The sequence below is a fragment of the Tetrao urogallus genome (genome assembly GCF_951394365.1).
Source record: "Tetrao urogallus genome assembly, chromosome: 6".
NCBI classification, from domain to species: Eukaryota; Metazoa; Chordata; class Aves; order Galliformes; family Phasianidae; genus Tetrao; species Tetrao urogallus.
The window spans coordinates 643,030-657,849 of NC_136819.1; the positions used below are offsets into that span (position 1 = coordinate 643,030).

Here is a 14,820-nt window from a genome sequence, read left to right on the forward strand (position 1 = left end):
CTTAATCTTTCAGAAGCGACTCCAATTCCAGCTTCCCTCTAGGCAATGGCTTGTGAGAATACCTTTCCATTTTAGTCTATAAACTCAGAGCTCACTTGCTGAGCTGTCATCTTTACTTTTATTACCTGCTGGGTCCTCTCCTCACACAAACTCAAACTACGCAAGAAGAAAAAGCAGGAACACAGCAGAAGCTGACACATGCAGGAGCTCTCCCACAAACGTGCAGTGTACTGTTTAAGCAGATAAAGAACAGAACAAATTAAAGATCTACAAACTATTTGCCTTGCTTTAAGGCAGCTGTAAAACTAACAGCTTACCTTAACTGGAATGAATGCAAGCTCTGAAGCCTAACCAACACACGTGTGTGTTTATGTGGGCAGCAAAGGCCAGGCTGGATGGGGCTGTGAGCAACCTGGGCTAGAGGGAGGTGTCCCTGCCTACAGCAGGGGGCTGGAGCACCATGATCTTAAAGATCCCTTCCAACCAAACTGTTGTGTGATTCTATGATTCAGACCAGGCCTGACAGGGACGTGGCAGCATGTGTGGACCACAACCATTCCCAAGCAGATGCTGTTGGCCACGCCAGCACCCATTTGCACCACCACATTTCAGCCACTCAAATCATAACTGCCTTGTGCTACTAGCAAGAGCCTAACATTGATGTTAATAAAAAGGAAATCACTCCTGACTCTCGTGCAGCACCACTTCTGCTCAATAGCAATTATTAAAGAACTTTGCTCTTTAAAGTGCTCCTTCAAACACTGCAAAGAGATCACTCAAATAACCCTGAAGTAGATTTTTAGGTTTTGAAGTTGAGTACTGATAAGCCTGATCTATAGGAAATTGTGCTACAATGAAGGCAATACACCTACCATGTTAACAGGGGCACTTTACCACACTTGGCTCATTTGCTCACTTCATAAAGCAGCTGCTCTCTGCACCTCACCTATTACAAACAGCAGTGCAAGGATTTGCTTCATTTCCAGACAAATTTACAGCAGCTCTCAGAAACAAATGATCCACGCCAAAGCTATTGCCATCACTGGTGCTGATTGCCAGCACCTACATTTCTCCCACTGGAATGTTTAAGGTGGGACTAATCAGAGAGAACACAGTTTGCTGCAAATAACACAGAAGATTCAGTTGATCTTCACTCACAATGCTGTGTAAAGGAAAATAAAAGCATTCAGCAATATTTTGTTTTCTTCCTGCAAAACCAATGTAAAGAGCATGCAAGCTTCTCCCTTGCCTGTTCTGGTGCTGATAGTTGCATTCTTCAGCTTAAAACCATCTTGCTTGTAGGTTCCTTCTATCACCTAAATAACAGCAAAGCAGAAACCTGGAAAGTCTCCAGAGAAGGTCCACTAAAAGTTGGATCAACTGAAAAAAGATATGAAGGAGAATACTACACCTGAGACAGAACAATGCTTTTTGACTCCTTCTACTTATTGTTGTTAATCAGTACCATCTACAGTCTTTCAGCAAAGATTAACCTTACAGATGCCCCTCCGTCCTTCAAAATTTGGTAATCCAGAACTATCAATTTACCAAGAGAAGGCATACCACTTTATTTTAGGTCAAGCACTGGAATGGGCTGCCCAGGGAGGCGGTGAAGTCACCAACCCTGGAGGTGTTCAAGGAACAGCTGGATTTTGTGTTGAGGGATGTGGTTCAGTGAGTGCTATTGGTGATAAGTGGATGGTTGGACTGGATGACCTTGAAGGTCTTTTCCAACCTTGGTGATTCTGTGATTTTGTTTTTAAGGAATACACTGACAGAACCACGCATTTTTGCTACATCACAAGTGTTGGTATGGTCCGCTCACAGGTTGCCCATTCTGACACCCATCACTGCACTCGTGTTCCACGTTACTAAAACTGCTGTCATCCATGTGAACTACCACATGAAGCTGTGTGTTTTAATTACCATACTAGTGCAATATTTCCAGAAGGGATCTGTGTTTTAATTGTTGTTTGTTATATACACAGGCATATGAGTAAGAACCCTTCCAAGGAGAAGCATTCCTCCATCCCTGGAGACTTCCCCCCATCCCTGGAGACTTTCGAGGCGAGGTTGGATCAGGCCCCGGGGAATCTGATCTAGCTGTGGTGTCCCTGGTCACTGCAGGGGAGTTGGAAGAGACCTCTGAGGGCTGTGTAGTCCAACTCTAAGGATTCTATGATTCCATTAAACGATCTGAAACTTCTGTTTTGTTTTTAACGCGATAGTTTCAGTATCCATCACATTCAGAATGTTCTGTGCTGTGACCTGAAAATCCATTGGGTCACCCAGTGACTGAGAGCAATCACAGAAGTGGTGTAGCTTAATGAGCTGTTGTGCAGACCTCCTGATTTAAACCCCAGAGTAAGCAACGTTGCAAAAAAGAGCTATCAGAATGGAATAGCTCCTTATGCCACAGCACTGAAACAAGGGTCTCTCTGCCATCACCTCCTGCTCCTTCCAGGACTTGCACACATCACCTCAGGAACGCACCGCCTTGCCACTTCTGGCTCTCCATATGGCCTTGGACTGACAGAACACCTCAGCAACACCATCTCCAGATTTAAAGAACGTAGCACGCCACTTCATTGCAAATCCTGCCCGATTTGGTATATGATAATGATGATAAAAAGAGCGTTTCCGCTCACCAGAACTCCTCCTTTCGGTAAATTTCGCTTTCATAAAGAATAACTCCATTCTAGCTCTCCTCAGGAGGCCAGAGCTGGGAAGATATCCAACATAAACAGAAAATAAAGAGCTGTCATTTAGTATTCTGAACCACGCTGGCTACTCTCCAGCAGTAACACAAACACCAGAAATCACGAAGCTCCTGTAACCATCTTCTTTTTTCCGACCCAGGTATGTTTACTGGGCTCACTCACACATACAAGGAGGCAGCTGCCTTCCTACGCAGCTAGGACTTGTGTTCATCAAGACAGAAACGAGGCAGTGCTACAGGAGCTGCAAACCAAGCCATCATCAATATGCTATAAAGCTTTACAAACGAGTAATTTGTGTCTTCACCAAGAAAAAATCCCCCTGAAGCCTACTTTAGAGCAAACTGGGCAACTGCCAAAAGAGAGTCAGTTCAACGATGTTGGAACTTGCAAGTTTTGGATTGGGATTATGTATTAACAAGATAGAAGCAGCATATATTCTGCAGTGAGTTATTTGTTTTATGAAGTCAGAGCAGCTCAGGATTCTTAAATCCATTCTGACACATTCTTTCAAAAAGACTGTGTTTTTCTTTGTCTTTTTTTTTCCCCCTTAAACCAATAAAGCAGCATGCTGGCATTTATTTTTCCACGATTACTCCAATTCAGAGGACAGACCAACATTCCCTTGCCAGATGCCGCCCTCTGCATTAGCAGGGGGATCTAAAGAGCTACACTGTAATTTTTGCAAGAGATGTAAGAAACTGAAAGTTTTCCTGAAGCTTCTGAAAATGATGGGAATGCATTCAAGCAAAGTTTATTGATAGTGTAGTAAATACGCTTTACACTTCTCGTGACACTCTAGAAGACAAATTATCCTCAAATGGCTACCAATTCTAACAGACAGTGGTGATCCAGTAGTGCAGATAGCTATCCTCTTAGGGACAGAGTGGGAGCCAACCCAAGGCAGGATCCACAAGAGAAGAAAAGTCTCTGATCTTCTGACACTGATATTTGATGACCTCCAGGCTGGGTTTGCCCACTGTATTTCTCACAGTACTTCCGAAAATTCAATCTGGTTTTGCGCAGAAAAAGAATAATCAAGTACCTTGCTACTTATTAACGCAACTTCCTCCTCCATCAAAGAAAGAGAAAGAACTGAGATGCTGGCTCAACCTTTACACTTACTGTCTTTCCCTTAATTTTACCATTTCTCATTTGCCAATAAAATTAACAAACCAGCAACAGGCCATTTCAGATTTGAAGTTTTAAACAGAGAACAAACATTACTGCAGTTAAGTAGAGACAAAAGCATACTCAGAAAATGAAATGAATTACTTCTAGGAAACTTGCATATTTACTAATGTTGTTTCTTCTTTGGCATCACAGAAATGCTGGAAGAAAGGAAGGAGTGCTCTAGCTCTTGCTTATTAGAAAAATGACTACAGGGTTATTCATGCCATGTAGTCTGGAGGGGCTTTATTACAATGCATAACCTCTGCCCAAGCAGACTGCAGCCCTCAGATGAACACGCAGTAAAATAAGATGAACATCAAGGAAATCTGCAGAATTACTGCAAGTGGAAGCCCACATTCCTACACCTGAATGCCCAAATCTGCTTGCATCAAACTACTGCTGTCTCCAGAAAGCACCTCTGCAAGTTACTCCGTAATCCTCCACAATGCAAAGAGACAGGATCTCCATCAAAAACTTGAGCTCTGGCACGGAGGGAACAGATAACCTGCCCTCTCTCTGTATGTTAGCAGAAAGGAGGAACAAGTTTGAAATCCCTCTGCTCCTCCATCACGAAGACAAGCATCTACCACCTAGAGAGCTGTAACTAACTACTAAGGTCTGATTAAGATGCTCCCTGAAATACAATAAGCCAGGAGATAGTTTCAGCACATGTGAAATACTTTATGAGCAACTAGCAATAATGGCTGAGTGCTTCTAACTGTCCAAGTGATTTCAACACCTTCCAGTAAACCCCGTACTACGCATGTCTCAAGCAGCACTCCTTCCCAGAAACCCTTCTTCCTCCTCCAGATACAAAAGACTTGGGAACGATTCATTTTTGCACAATGCTTTAAAATGGCTTAAACACCTAAGGACATGTATAAGAAAGAGAAATACTTTACCACCTCTACATATATACAGCAACCATGTACCTTGGTTTGGGTTTTGAAAGAGTTTAAGTCACCCCCAAAGACAGCAAATACAATTCCTTGTCAGCTTTGCTAGAAAAGCTTTGCCGCAGTTGAAACCACAGGATCAGAAACTCTGGGTCCACTATTGCTCAAACTATCACACTTCAGAACTTTAAACAACAAAGCAAACTTGTACATGGTGTCTGAAAGTAGAATTTGGAGAATAAAAGCAAAGCGAGAAAACTTACAAGGACTGTAAACCACTCAATCCTCTGATGGCTTCGTTAGGGACAGTCTTCAGCTGGTTGTTCTGCAGGGTTCTGCAAAAATGCCCAGTGTGTCAGTCCAGTACTTGACAATAATGTTTATATAGAATACCCCACAGTCCATTTCTAACCCGTGCAAAAGAATGTGGCATCATCGCATTCATTTTTCTATTAAATCATCCTACATGTGCTACAGAATACACAAACCTCTTTTTTTTCTTAAAGCTGCATCAATACACAAAGCATTAAGAATCTAATTTACAAAAGTACACTCACAACCAAGCACCTCTGAGCTCAACAGCAAGAAGGTACAGAATGAAACTAGAGCCAAGCACAATTATGTTACGCTGTGTTTTTAAAAGCCCTCTTGTGAGACAACACACTACTGCATTATGAGTACTTTATATAAAGTGAATGCAAATAACTGCCATCTCACATGTTAGGTATGATTAGGTTTGGATGCACGTTAGGGTAACTGCTGTTGGACATGGAAGTTAACTGCTAATTAATAACTAATTTTTCAAGAACTGCTAGAATTTCAGGCTCCTCCAGAGCCGAGTATCCCAATGGAAAGACTTTTGAAGGCTTTAATGCTAGGCATTTTGTTCCCAAAACATCGTGGCAGACCAGTAGTTTCCTCATTGATGCTGTTTGTTCATGCTTTTTCTTTACAATCTCAGAGTCCCTCTTCATCAGGTTATTTAAATATCTATTTAATTAACTATCTATTACCCTGCCAGCAATTGGAAATACTACCAATGGCTTAAATGCTACAGCAGAAAACCTTTTATCCTTAGCAATGGAAAAGAAATTGAAGCAAATGTTTTAAGCTTAGAAGGAAAACCACGATATGAGAAACTGGGCATCCAAGACAAACTGTTTATTTTTAATAAGAACTTTCTTTCCTAGTAATAAGTCATTTTCACCTAAAGCAACATCAAACTATCAAAATGATTTCTATCACCCTCAGTGGACAATGCAAAGGTCAACCAGTATCATTAGACTCTAAGTAGCAGAAATCTGAGTATCTGACGGAATAGAACGAGGGGCTGAGAATAAGAAAGCTTTACAAACCCTTCACGAGCCTTCTTCCTTCTTAAGATTCTACTGCTACATGCTATACTTCAGAAAGAAAAGTTAAGTGCTCCCATTAGATGCAGTAATTACAGTTCAGGCTGTTAAAGTAGGAGCACTGTACGTTTTTTGGGGGGGTAACAATATTGTTTTAGCAAAGAAAAGAAATCTCCATCCAACCTATCAGTAAATGGGCTGGCCGTGCAGTAAGAAGGCATAAGAAGCTCTAAAACCCAATTACTTACAGAACTTTGAGTTCTTTCAATCCAGACAAGGCCTTCGGATGGATAAAAGAAAGGTCATTGCCAGCCAGTCGCCTGGAAAAAAATTGTAATAATAATTTCAATCATTAAATACAGCACTTCTACAAATCTTCTAACATGAAAAATCAGCAATGCAACAATTCCTGCAAGCAAGTAGGCACTCCGAATCCAAGTATGCCCTATGCTTGATCTTCCAAGTTTGTATCAGGTAGTTCAGTCATTACATATCTTTTACAACCAAAATTCACTCAAACCTCAGGGATAAACTTCTGCAAACATGCTAGGAAAAAAAACAACACAAAAACCACAACGCACTACAGAAAGATGAAGAATCTTCTTATTGCGCTGGGTCTGAAAAGCGTACTTCCCACCAACAACGTGACCCTCAGGCTTTTGGCTCTGCTTTGGTGAAACGCATGCTCTGATATCCATGTGTTTTTAATCTATGCAGCAGTTTCTTCAGAAACTATGCAGCGAAGGAAGACCAGCTAGATGCTAAGGAGGGGCAGGGAAAAGTTTGTAATAAAGTCTCAAGCACAAAGGCAATACTCACATGGAGGCAGAATGTTTATGGTGCTGACAATTGACAGGAAGCCTGCCAACGTTATCAAGACATCACCTTGATCACCTTTTTTGCTACTTATTTGGACTTATTTTTCAGGAAAGAAGCCTGTTTTGAGGGGAGGGAAAGAGAGAGGAAGGAAACAGAATCCTCAGCCATACTCGTGCTGTCTCAAAACGTGGCTGCTTTCAAACTCGGACTGCTGGACATCAGCACAAACTAAACTGTGAAAACAACTGTGATATTGGAAGCAATAAATCCAGGAGGCACTGCAAAAGACAAAGCAGGAAAGCAGAAACATCAGCCCCAATGGCTGCTTTCCAACAGCTCCACCCAGCCCCCACTCCTTGCTCTTCAACATTTCACCCATATCCTGAGCAGCAGACACTGTGTGGTCCAACCTTTGCTGAGCTCTCAGCGCTGTGACACGAGGTTTTTTTCTTTTTTAGGGGTAGAAGACAATAATGCAGAACACCTGCTAATCCACAGCTGCCAAACGATGCCATCATTTCGGCCAAAGTATTTGCTTTCAGACTTGGTTTCACATCCAAGCTAAGCAAAATCAGCACTGGGAGAGGTCGTAAAATGAAATCATCTGGTGGAAATACTACGTATGATGCAGCGTTGATAATTTAAAAACCCTATTTGTGCTTTACAGGATACCAAAACACACCACTGTTGTTACAGGGAGATGAAGTGAGCCAGCTATACTAAGGGGAAAACAGTATTTCTAAGAGGAAAAGAACAAACTAGTAACATCTGAAGTGCCAAGCTTGCCAGCACAAAGCAACGTGAACACATTTTTATCAGGGACCGCCCGAAGCATTTGATTCCAACACAGATCTGCCCGTAGCAGAATTAATGACTTAATAAAATGCTGCCTAATGGAGAACATGATAGCTCTATTTATCAAATCCATTTGTCAAAAGTGGAAGATTTTATTTCTAGAAGGAGAAGAGGATTGCTCCCTGTCCGCAGAAAAGTTTGGTTTTAGAAAACGGTTCCCATCACTCAAACAGAAAGAAACAGAAGAACTGGTTCTCTACACCAGCTTTTTCTCAGTGATCTGCAGAACGCGGTATTCAAAGGCTTGAAAAAGAAATCCTTAAATCAAGAATAACCTGAGGCTTCAGCACCGAACTACTCTGGCCCTTAAACAGCGATCAATTCCCACTGCCTAGCACCCACTTCCAAAAGTGGCAATGCTGACCAACTTTTGCCCAGCAGCTCCAGCTCAGCTGAGCTTCCCAGCGAAAGAAGTTGGCGTGCGACTTATCAGGCATACGCTGTAATTTCTTCCTCTCCCCAAAGAGACCCAGGATTATGATTTGTTTTAAAAAGCTAAACTAAAGCCAGTTGGATAACCTCCCCCAGCCCTACGGAGCATCGCTCGCCGAGTTCCACTATTTACAGAGCACTGGAAACTAAACACAGCGGAGCCTGAGCAAGGCTTGCATGACTTCAAACAGCAAGACTTAGCCTTCCTCAAGGCAACTCCTGTTTATTCAGCCTTTTGCAACCAACCAACTGAAAAAAAAAAAAGAAAAAAAAAAAAAGAAAAAAAAACTGCAATCCATTACATTTCCGTTTCTCCTAAAGCTGGCAGCCTTCCAGAAAACAGGATACAACTAGCTAAGTGTGCAAACGCTTTGCTAATCAGTTTGCCAAATACACATTTATCATTCGTGTCCTGGCCTTGGGGAGCGCGGCTGCTCCGTAGCAGCTTGAGGTGCAGCTTTCCAGCAGGCAGAGACAATGGGTTGGTTTGTGCAATGTACCTGTGCCTGCTGCAGCCGTGCGCAGCAGGGCTGGGCTGCTTTTCACATAGCCAGCTGCATTTTCAAGAGAGAAAAGAGCAAATAACAAGGCGTTCAAGAGCTGCGGAGATGCAGCACTGAGGGATGCGGTCAGTGAGCGCGGTGGGGCCTCACTGTGCTGCTTGGGCCCAGCCTGGAAGCTTCCACGCCACAGCAAGAACTCCAAACTGCTACGAAGTGACGCCTGGAGGCAGCCCTACCTTTGAGCTGAGAACCCATCCTTCCCTTCCTTTGGAGAAGACACAGTTTAAGAGACCAAGGCTGAATGTCAATCTACAGCTCGCTGGCCAAGTGACATCAATTTTCACTTAGAACTCTAGCTCCAAAAGGTGTAGGACTATACAACAGATTAATCTACAAAGACAGCCCTCTGTCCAGGGCTGCGTTAGTGCATCCAAGCTACCTCAGAGGTTCTGTGTTGCAGCATTACAACTGAATCACAGTTTAATGAAGCACACTAGGTAGCTTTATTCTAAGTTGGCAATCTCTTTGGAGCTGTGTAATGTTGAGAACTGCACTCTTCTATTCTTACTGGGGAAGAAAAAAAAAAAAGGTATTTCTATAGGATCAAATTTCTGCAAATTTGGACAAATTCAGATGGACAAAATCTATTTCAGAGTAGCAGGATATCAGAGGAGGACGTATGGAGGACAAAATACTTCTGCTATCCTGTCATCTCTGGTAGGAGACCAGTACCCTCTAATCATTATTTTAAGGGCACAGTAAATGATCTTCAGATGTAGAAGACACCTTGTTGTTATTACAGAAATCAGGACACAATCTGGCTGGGGAATAATCTTCCACAGTATCTCATTCTCAGAATGCAAAGCAAGCACAGCTTCTTACACTGAAATTCTTCAGAAAGCAGCAAAGACTATTCTCTTTCTTCTGAGAAATTAACAATTGTGAAATCTTTGTGGAAATAAGAAATGTGTGAAATCTTCTTCAATAAGTCCGGCAACCCTGCTGCATGTTAACAGGGCCAAGTTCATCGCCCGTGTCACTCCAAGATCAGGAAGGATGTCCCACAGATGCATTTTTGGCTGTAACAATTAAAACCATCGCTCTCATTTTGGTAGGATGCAATATGAACATCTTGGAAAACTCTCTGCTTGTCTTTCGCCCCAGATGGTGGTGATCCTCAGGTTACTGATAAAGAATAGTCTTGTTCTGCCCTTCTGAAAGCCTCACACTTGCACATGGGGAGAGGGAGAAGTTTTGCTGTGGGCTTTTTGTTTTCGTGTGGGATTTTTTTGTTTTGCTTTGTAGCATGCTCCTAACTCTACCTGCCAATCTTGTCTCCAGTGATAAACCAGACGGTTCTTCTTCCATGGACACACTGTAATCTTACCTTCTCAACAGAAAACCCAAAGACTCGCACAGAATACAATCCTTACACGTCATAAAAAAAAAATCACATGATGTTTTATTTCCACTGCAGCTGCTTTCTGGTGAGACCTAAGCCTCCCACTCAACATCACATCACAGTCCATTTGCCACTGCTCCCTCAACACCTCCTTTTAATTCTCCAACTTCTAACTATTTTCATCCTAAAGGGAAATATTCCATTGCTTCCCCTCTTGCACTTCTGCCAGTTCTTTACTTCTTGCCATCTTCCACCTTCCTAATGTTCTGCCATCCTTATACACTTGTCCCAAACATCAGATTTTTCAGGGTTCTTCAGGCTTCGCACACAAACCTATTCACACCTTTTCCAGATAAGTGGCCACTTTGAAACAGAATTCAGTATTCTTAAGAGCAAAACACAGATAAAATGTCCGATTATTTAAGACAAAGAAAAAGAAAGATGAAAATGACCATCTTCTATCCACCTTCTAACTTGCAACAACTGAAAAGCACTGGAGACACTGTAATGAGCAATGCCCATTACATTTGTAAATGGGAGCCCCACTGCTGAACTGAATTTCATTTTGGTTATCTGTGCAAAGCAAATGGCCCTTCTGGGACTTTGTCAGCTGCAGCCTGCTGCACTGCTGCGAAGGAAATCAATCACCTACAGATTACTCCAATTCCTCCATGCCAATTTAGCCTAACTAAACAGACACTTTATTCTGTAACAGAAAACACATTCATCCCCTTCTCCCTTTCTTGCAGTAGTTTCATTATTACACAATCTCAACCATTTTTTATAAAATAGCAATCATGTAAGCCAAGGCACATCAGGAGCCTAAAAAGTCTTTAACTAGAAACAGTGCTGAAACTTCACCAACTCCATCAAGCTGAGTAGGCGCTTCTCATCCCAAAGCTTTCAGAGAGCACGTACAGCTCTCTGTAAACTACACTGTACTCCAAGGTAATGGCTTATTTTCCAAATGCATTCCTGATCAGAGACTTAAACGATAAACTAAACTGATGAAAAAAGAAGTCTAATGCCTGCCCACAGTCCTACTGCTCAGTTTTCAGCAAGAGTCACTGGCACCCACTCCAACGACAGCTGAGACAGTACATCCTCAAAGCTGCTTTATTCTGTCCACACAGCCTGTCTGCTGCCCTGACACTCACCGCACTTTCAGGCACGGGACATCTGAATGACCGCGCACACAGCGGGTGACACTGCTAAACGTGGAAGTGGCTTACATCTGCATATGTGTGGCAACTAATTCTGCTGCCAGTTTTCTAACCACTTCAGACACCTAACAGGTAAATGCAACAGCCAGGTTTTGCAGACGTCTCCACAATGAAAACCTTTGAGAAATAGGAGTCATTTTCACGATGGTTCTTCGAGTAAAGGTTAAGACTCAGGTTATCCAACGACTTGTAAAAGCTGAAGAAACCCAAAATATTTTATCAGAAACATCTACAATTTTACCTCTATAAAGGAGGTGCAGAAGAACTTTACATCAGCACGGGTTACTCTGTCAGCACAAAGATAAAATCCGCTGATGCTAATTAGGTAAGAACCTCAGCACTCACAACACTCACAAAAATATACCTAAATCAACTACCGCTCAAAAGGAGGGAAGAAAGCAGGCGAAAGAGTGATGCAATCGTGTGTTCTTACCATGCCATAACACCAGAGCTACACCTGATTCTTTCCTGGGCTGGAGCCTGGGGCTCCCTGCACTCCTGTCTTCTCCCTCACGCTCAGTTCCAGAAGCTGAAAGGAAAAGCTGGGCTGAACAGCTCAGGCATTCTCTGGGGTCTCTGTGGGAAGGGAGGCCTCCAGCCTGAGAGCCTCTGAGGTGCCAGTGGGTCTGCAGAAACTTCTCGCCTAGTTTATGCCTTCAGACAGCCCCAAACTGGTGCTCAGGCAGCGTAATACAGCCAGACGTGTAGGACAGGCCTGCAAAGTTCAGCCTCCGGGCGGCTGAGCTGAGCCAGCTCCTGTGTGGGTGCATGCGAAAGTCCTGCTGAACACCAACTATAGGTGACAGATAACAAAAAAGCTTCAGTCCTTCTCAAACGTACTTAAAGCTGACATGTCTTGGTATAATTACACACCACCACGATGAATTTCAGAGTTATTACATGGAAATACACACTAAAAATAATGGAAATTTTACTAAAAATAATGGAATTACTACAATTCATCCCCTCAGACAGCAAAGATGTGCAACTGTTTGGTACAGGGAGAACTTTCTAAGTCACATCAGCAGGACTGAAACCAATCCAGAATAAAACTGATTCAGGGCTCACATAGATAAGAAAACATTAATTAAACACTGGTTGGCCAACGTGTTTTTAAACATCATTTAGCATCTCGCGCAGACCGGGTAGGTGATGTTTAAAAGCATCTTCACTGACTGCGGTTAATTCTACTTGGGAGTCTTTGCCTAAAGGTTTGTCTTGACTAGAATTTGATGGTGCGAGCTACAACATGCCGACACGCTTTCTAAAGCTCCAGCACACACAAAGCAGCAAACGTTCCTAATGTATGCTAGGTGGTCAAAGCCCAGGCTCCCAACTTGCTAACACATGTGAAACCTACACCTCGCATTTTCTTCATTAGAACTTCACCTCCTGGAATTCAGGCTGGAGGGAGCAACTGAAGAAATTGCCTCCTCCAGCTGTTCAAATATTCAGAGCTGGCAGACGGATGCCGAGCGCCCATCAGCTCCCAGCCCCATGCCAGCCAGCTATTTCTGACATCCCATCAAGGGATGGCCCAGCTGACTGACCTGCCAAAGGAGCAGCTGAAGGGAGCTCCCTGCCTGTCCCATGTGCATTCAGTGGGAGCTGGATGGAGTCTAGCATGGCCTGTTGACTCCAGCCATATCAGCCAGTGGCACGAGAGGATGCTTCAGCACAGCCTCGGCGACCACATGGCAGCTAGGCATCAGGAAAACTGTTCGTTCTTACTTTCCTACTCAAGATGGACCCACTGTCTCCAGCTTCCCCTCAGTTGCATTTACAAAAGAGCGGAGAATCACACCATCAGGCAATCCCAAAAAGCACTCTTCCCAAAGACCAAGCCTCCTTCCACGCAACGCTCCGCAGCCAGGTGAGAACAGACCGCATCCCAAACTACCGACTCAGCCTTGGTGGCCTTGGCCTCACTCCAAGACGTGTCTTATTCACAAAACCAACATAATAAAAGAGACAGACGCTCCCTCTCCCTCCTTGAGGATAACACAACTCGGTGCCGAGGCAGAAATTAGAAGGAAGGGGATCATCTAAATTACATACTGAAATAGATACTACAAAAGCAAGCAGCTGTGACGTCTCAGCCAGGTGGTCATCTTCAACTGCAGTCAAGAGGAAAAATAACCCTAGACATTTCCCTTGCAGATACTTCCTGATTACAACCTTATGGCAAAAACATTCTGTTTTCCACTGCCAGCATGCATTTTAATTAATCCTTACACTCTCAAAATATATTTTGTCAATTAAAAGCCACAATCAGAGACTCTGGCTGGGGGAGGGGGTGAGTGAGATGTTTAAGAAAGACCTCTTAGTGCTGTAATCAGCACGGATATAATGAAACAGTCATTCCGTTCTCAGCTGGACTTTTTCCTTTCCTGAAAAACTACAGTTGCATGCTCACTCTCTCTCTGGCTGCTTACTCACCTCTCAAAAAGCAGATGAGCATTTCAGAAAGGAGAAACCTTTTATTGATTAAGACTTCCATTTTGTCGTTTTAATTCTCTGGAACCACTTTCACCCGCTAATAAAAGCCTCAATAAAATAACAATCTGAAGACACCATCACAGAAGACAGACTCTTTTGTATCACATGAAAAAAAGCAGAAACAAAACAGACCTTGGCACAGCACACATCTGCAAGGTCATCGAGCACCGCAGCCTCTCGGTGCCTTCAGGAGTGATGATTTTCTGGCAGTAGGCAGTACACTTTTCGAAACTACAAGAGTCAGAGGGCAGCGAGCATCTTCCTCACCCTCATAGAGGGGGGGTCAGTGCCCTGCTTCAAGGCTGACAGCTTCAGGGGGCAGATGCCTTACTGTTTAAGCTCTACCCAGGGCAAAGAAGAAGGGAAGGTTTTAAAACATTGAAAGGGTGGAAACCAAAACAAGGTAAAAAGGTCATTAAGTCAGGGAGACATTCGCTTTGTTTGAGTGGTGCAAGTTTCTGAAGTCAAAATAGAAAACTGGCCAAGAATAAAAATCACTGCAATTTGCTTCCCTGAGAGACAGCCATTTATAATTAATCCAGCTGATATTTCACCCATGCAGTGAATGGAAATCACACAATCAAAACCCCTTATGCTACTTCAGATAATTTTATATGTTACAAGGAACCAAAACAGTTTAGAAAAGCACCAAAACATTGTGCAGCCCAGCTCTTCTACTTAAAAATTCACATTTGCAATGGTTTCTGCTTTCTAAAAACACTACATTATCCAACTATATTTTCCTCCTCTAGCTTTCTATAAATATTTTAAGGTGTGGTTAGAAAACTGCGGCCAAATTCTTCAAGGATTTTTCGTTTCCATACCAAGTTCAGGGCTGTATCACATTTATGTTAACATTTTTTGGAGAACACACTTCTTTAACTGCTGTGGCAAAGCCCTTGGTGGTCCGCTCCTCACTGGCTCTGACCATTGCTGTTTCAGTCATTTG

The 14,820-nt window shown here is 43.0% G+C and overlaps 1 protein-coding gene across 1 annotated transcript in view; it reads right to left on the minus strand.

Moving 5' to 3' along the window:
- The window catches only part of LGR4 (leucine rich repeat containing G protein-coupled receptor 4), a gene marked incomplete at both ends in the record, with an annotated part of 56,529 nt that overhangs the window by 17,602 nt on the left and 24,107 nt on the right, over nt 1-14,820 (minus strand). Inside the window, 2 exons of the mRNA XM_079537677.1 lie at nt 5,050-5,121; nt 6,387-6,458. Coding sequence (XP_079393803.1) covers nt 5,050-5,121; nt 6,387-6,458 — 144 coding nt within the window. The remainder of the gene's footprint in view (nt 1-5,049; nt 5,122-6,386; nt 6,459-14,820) is intronic.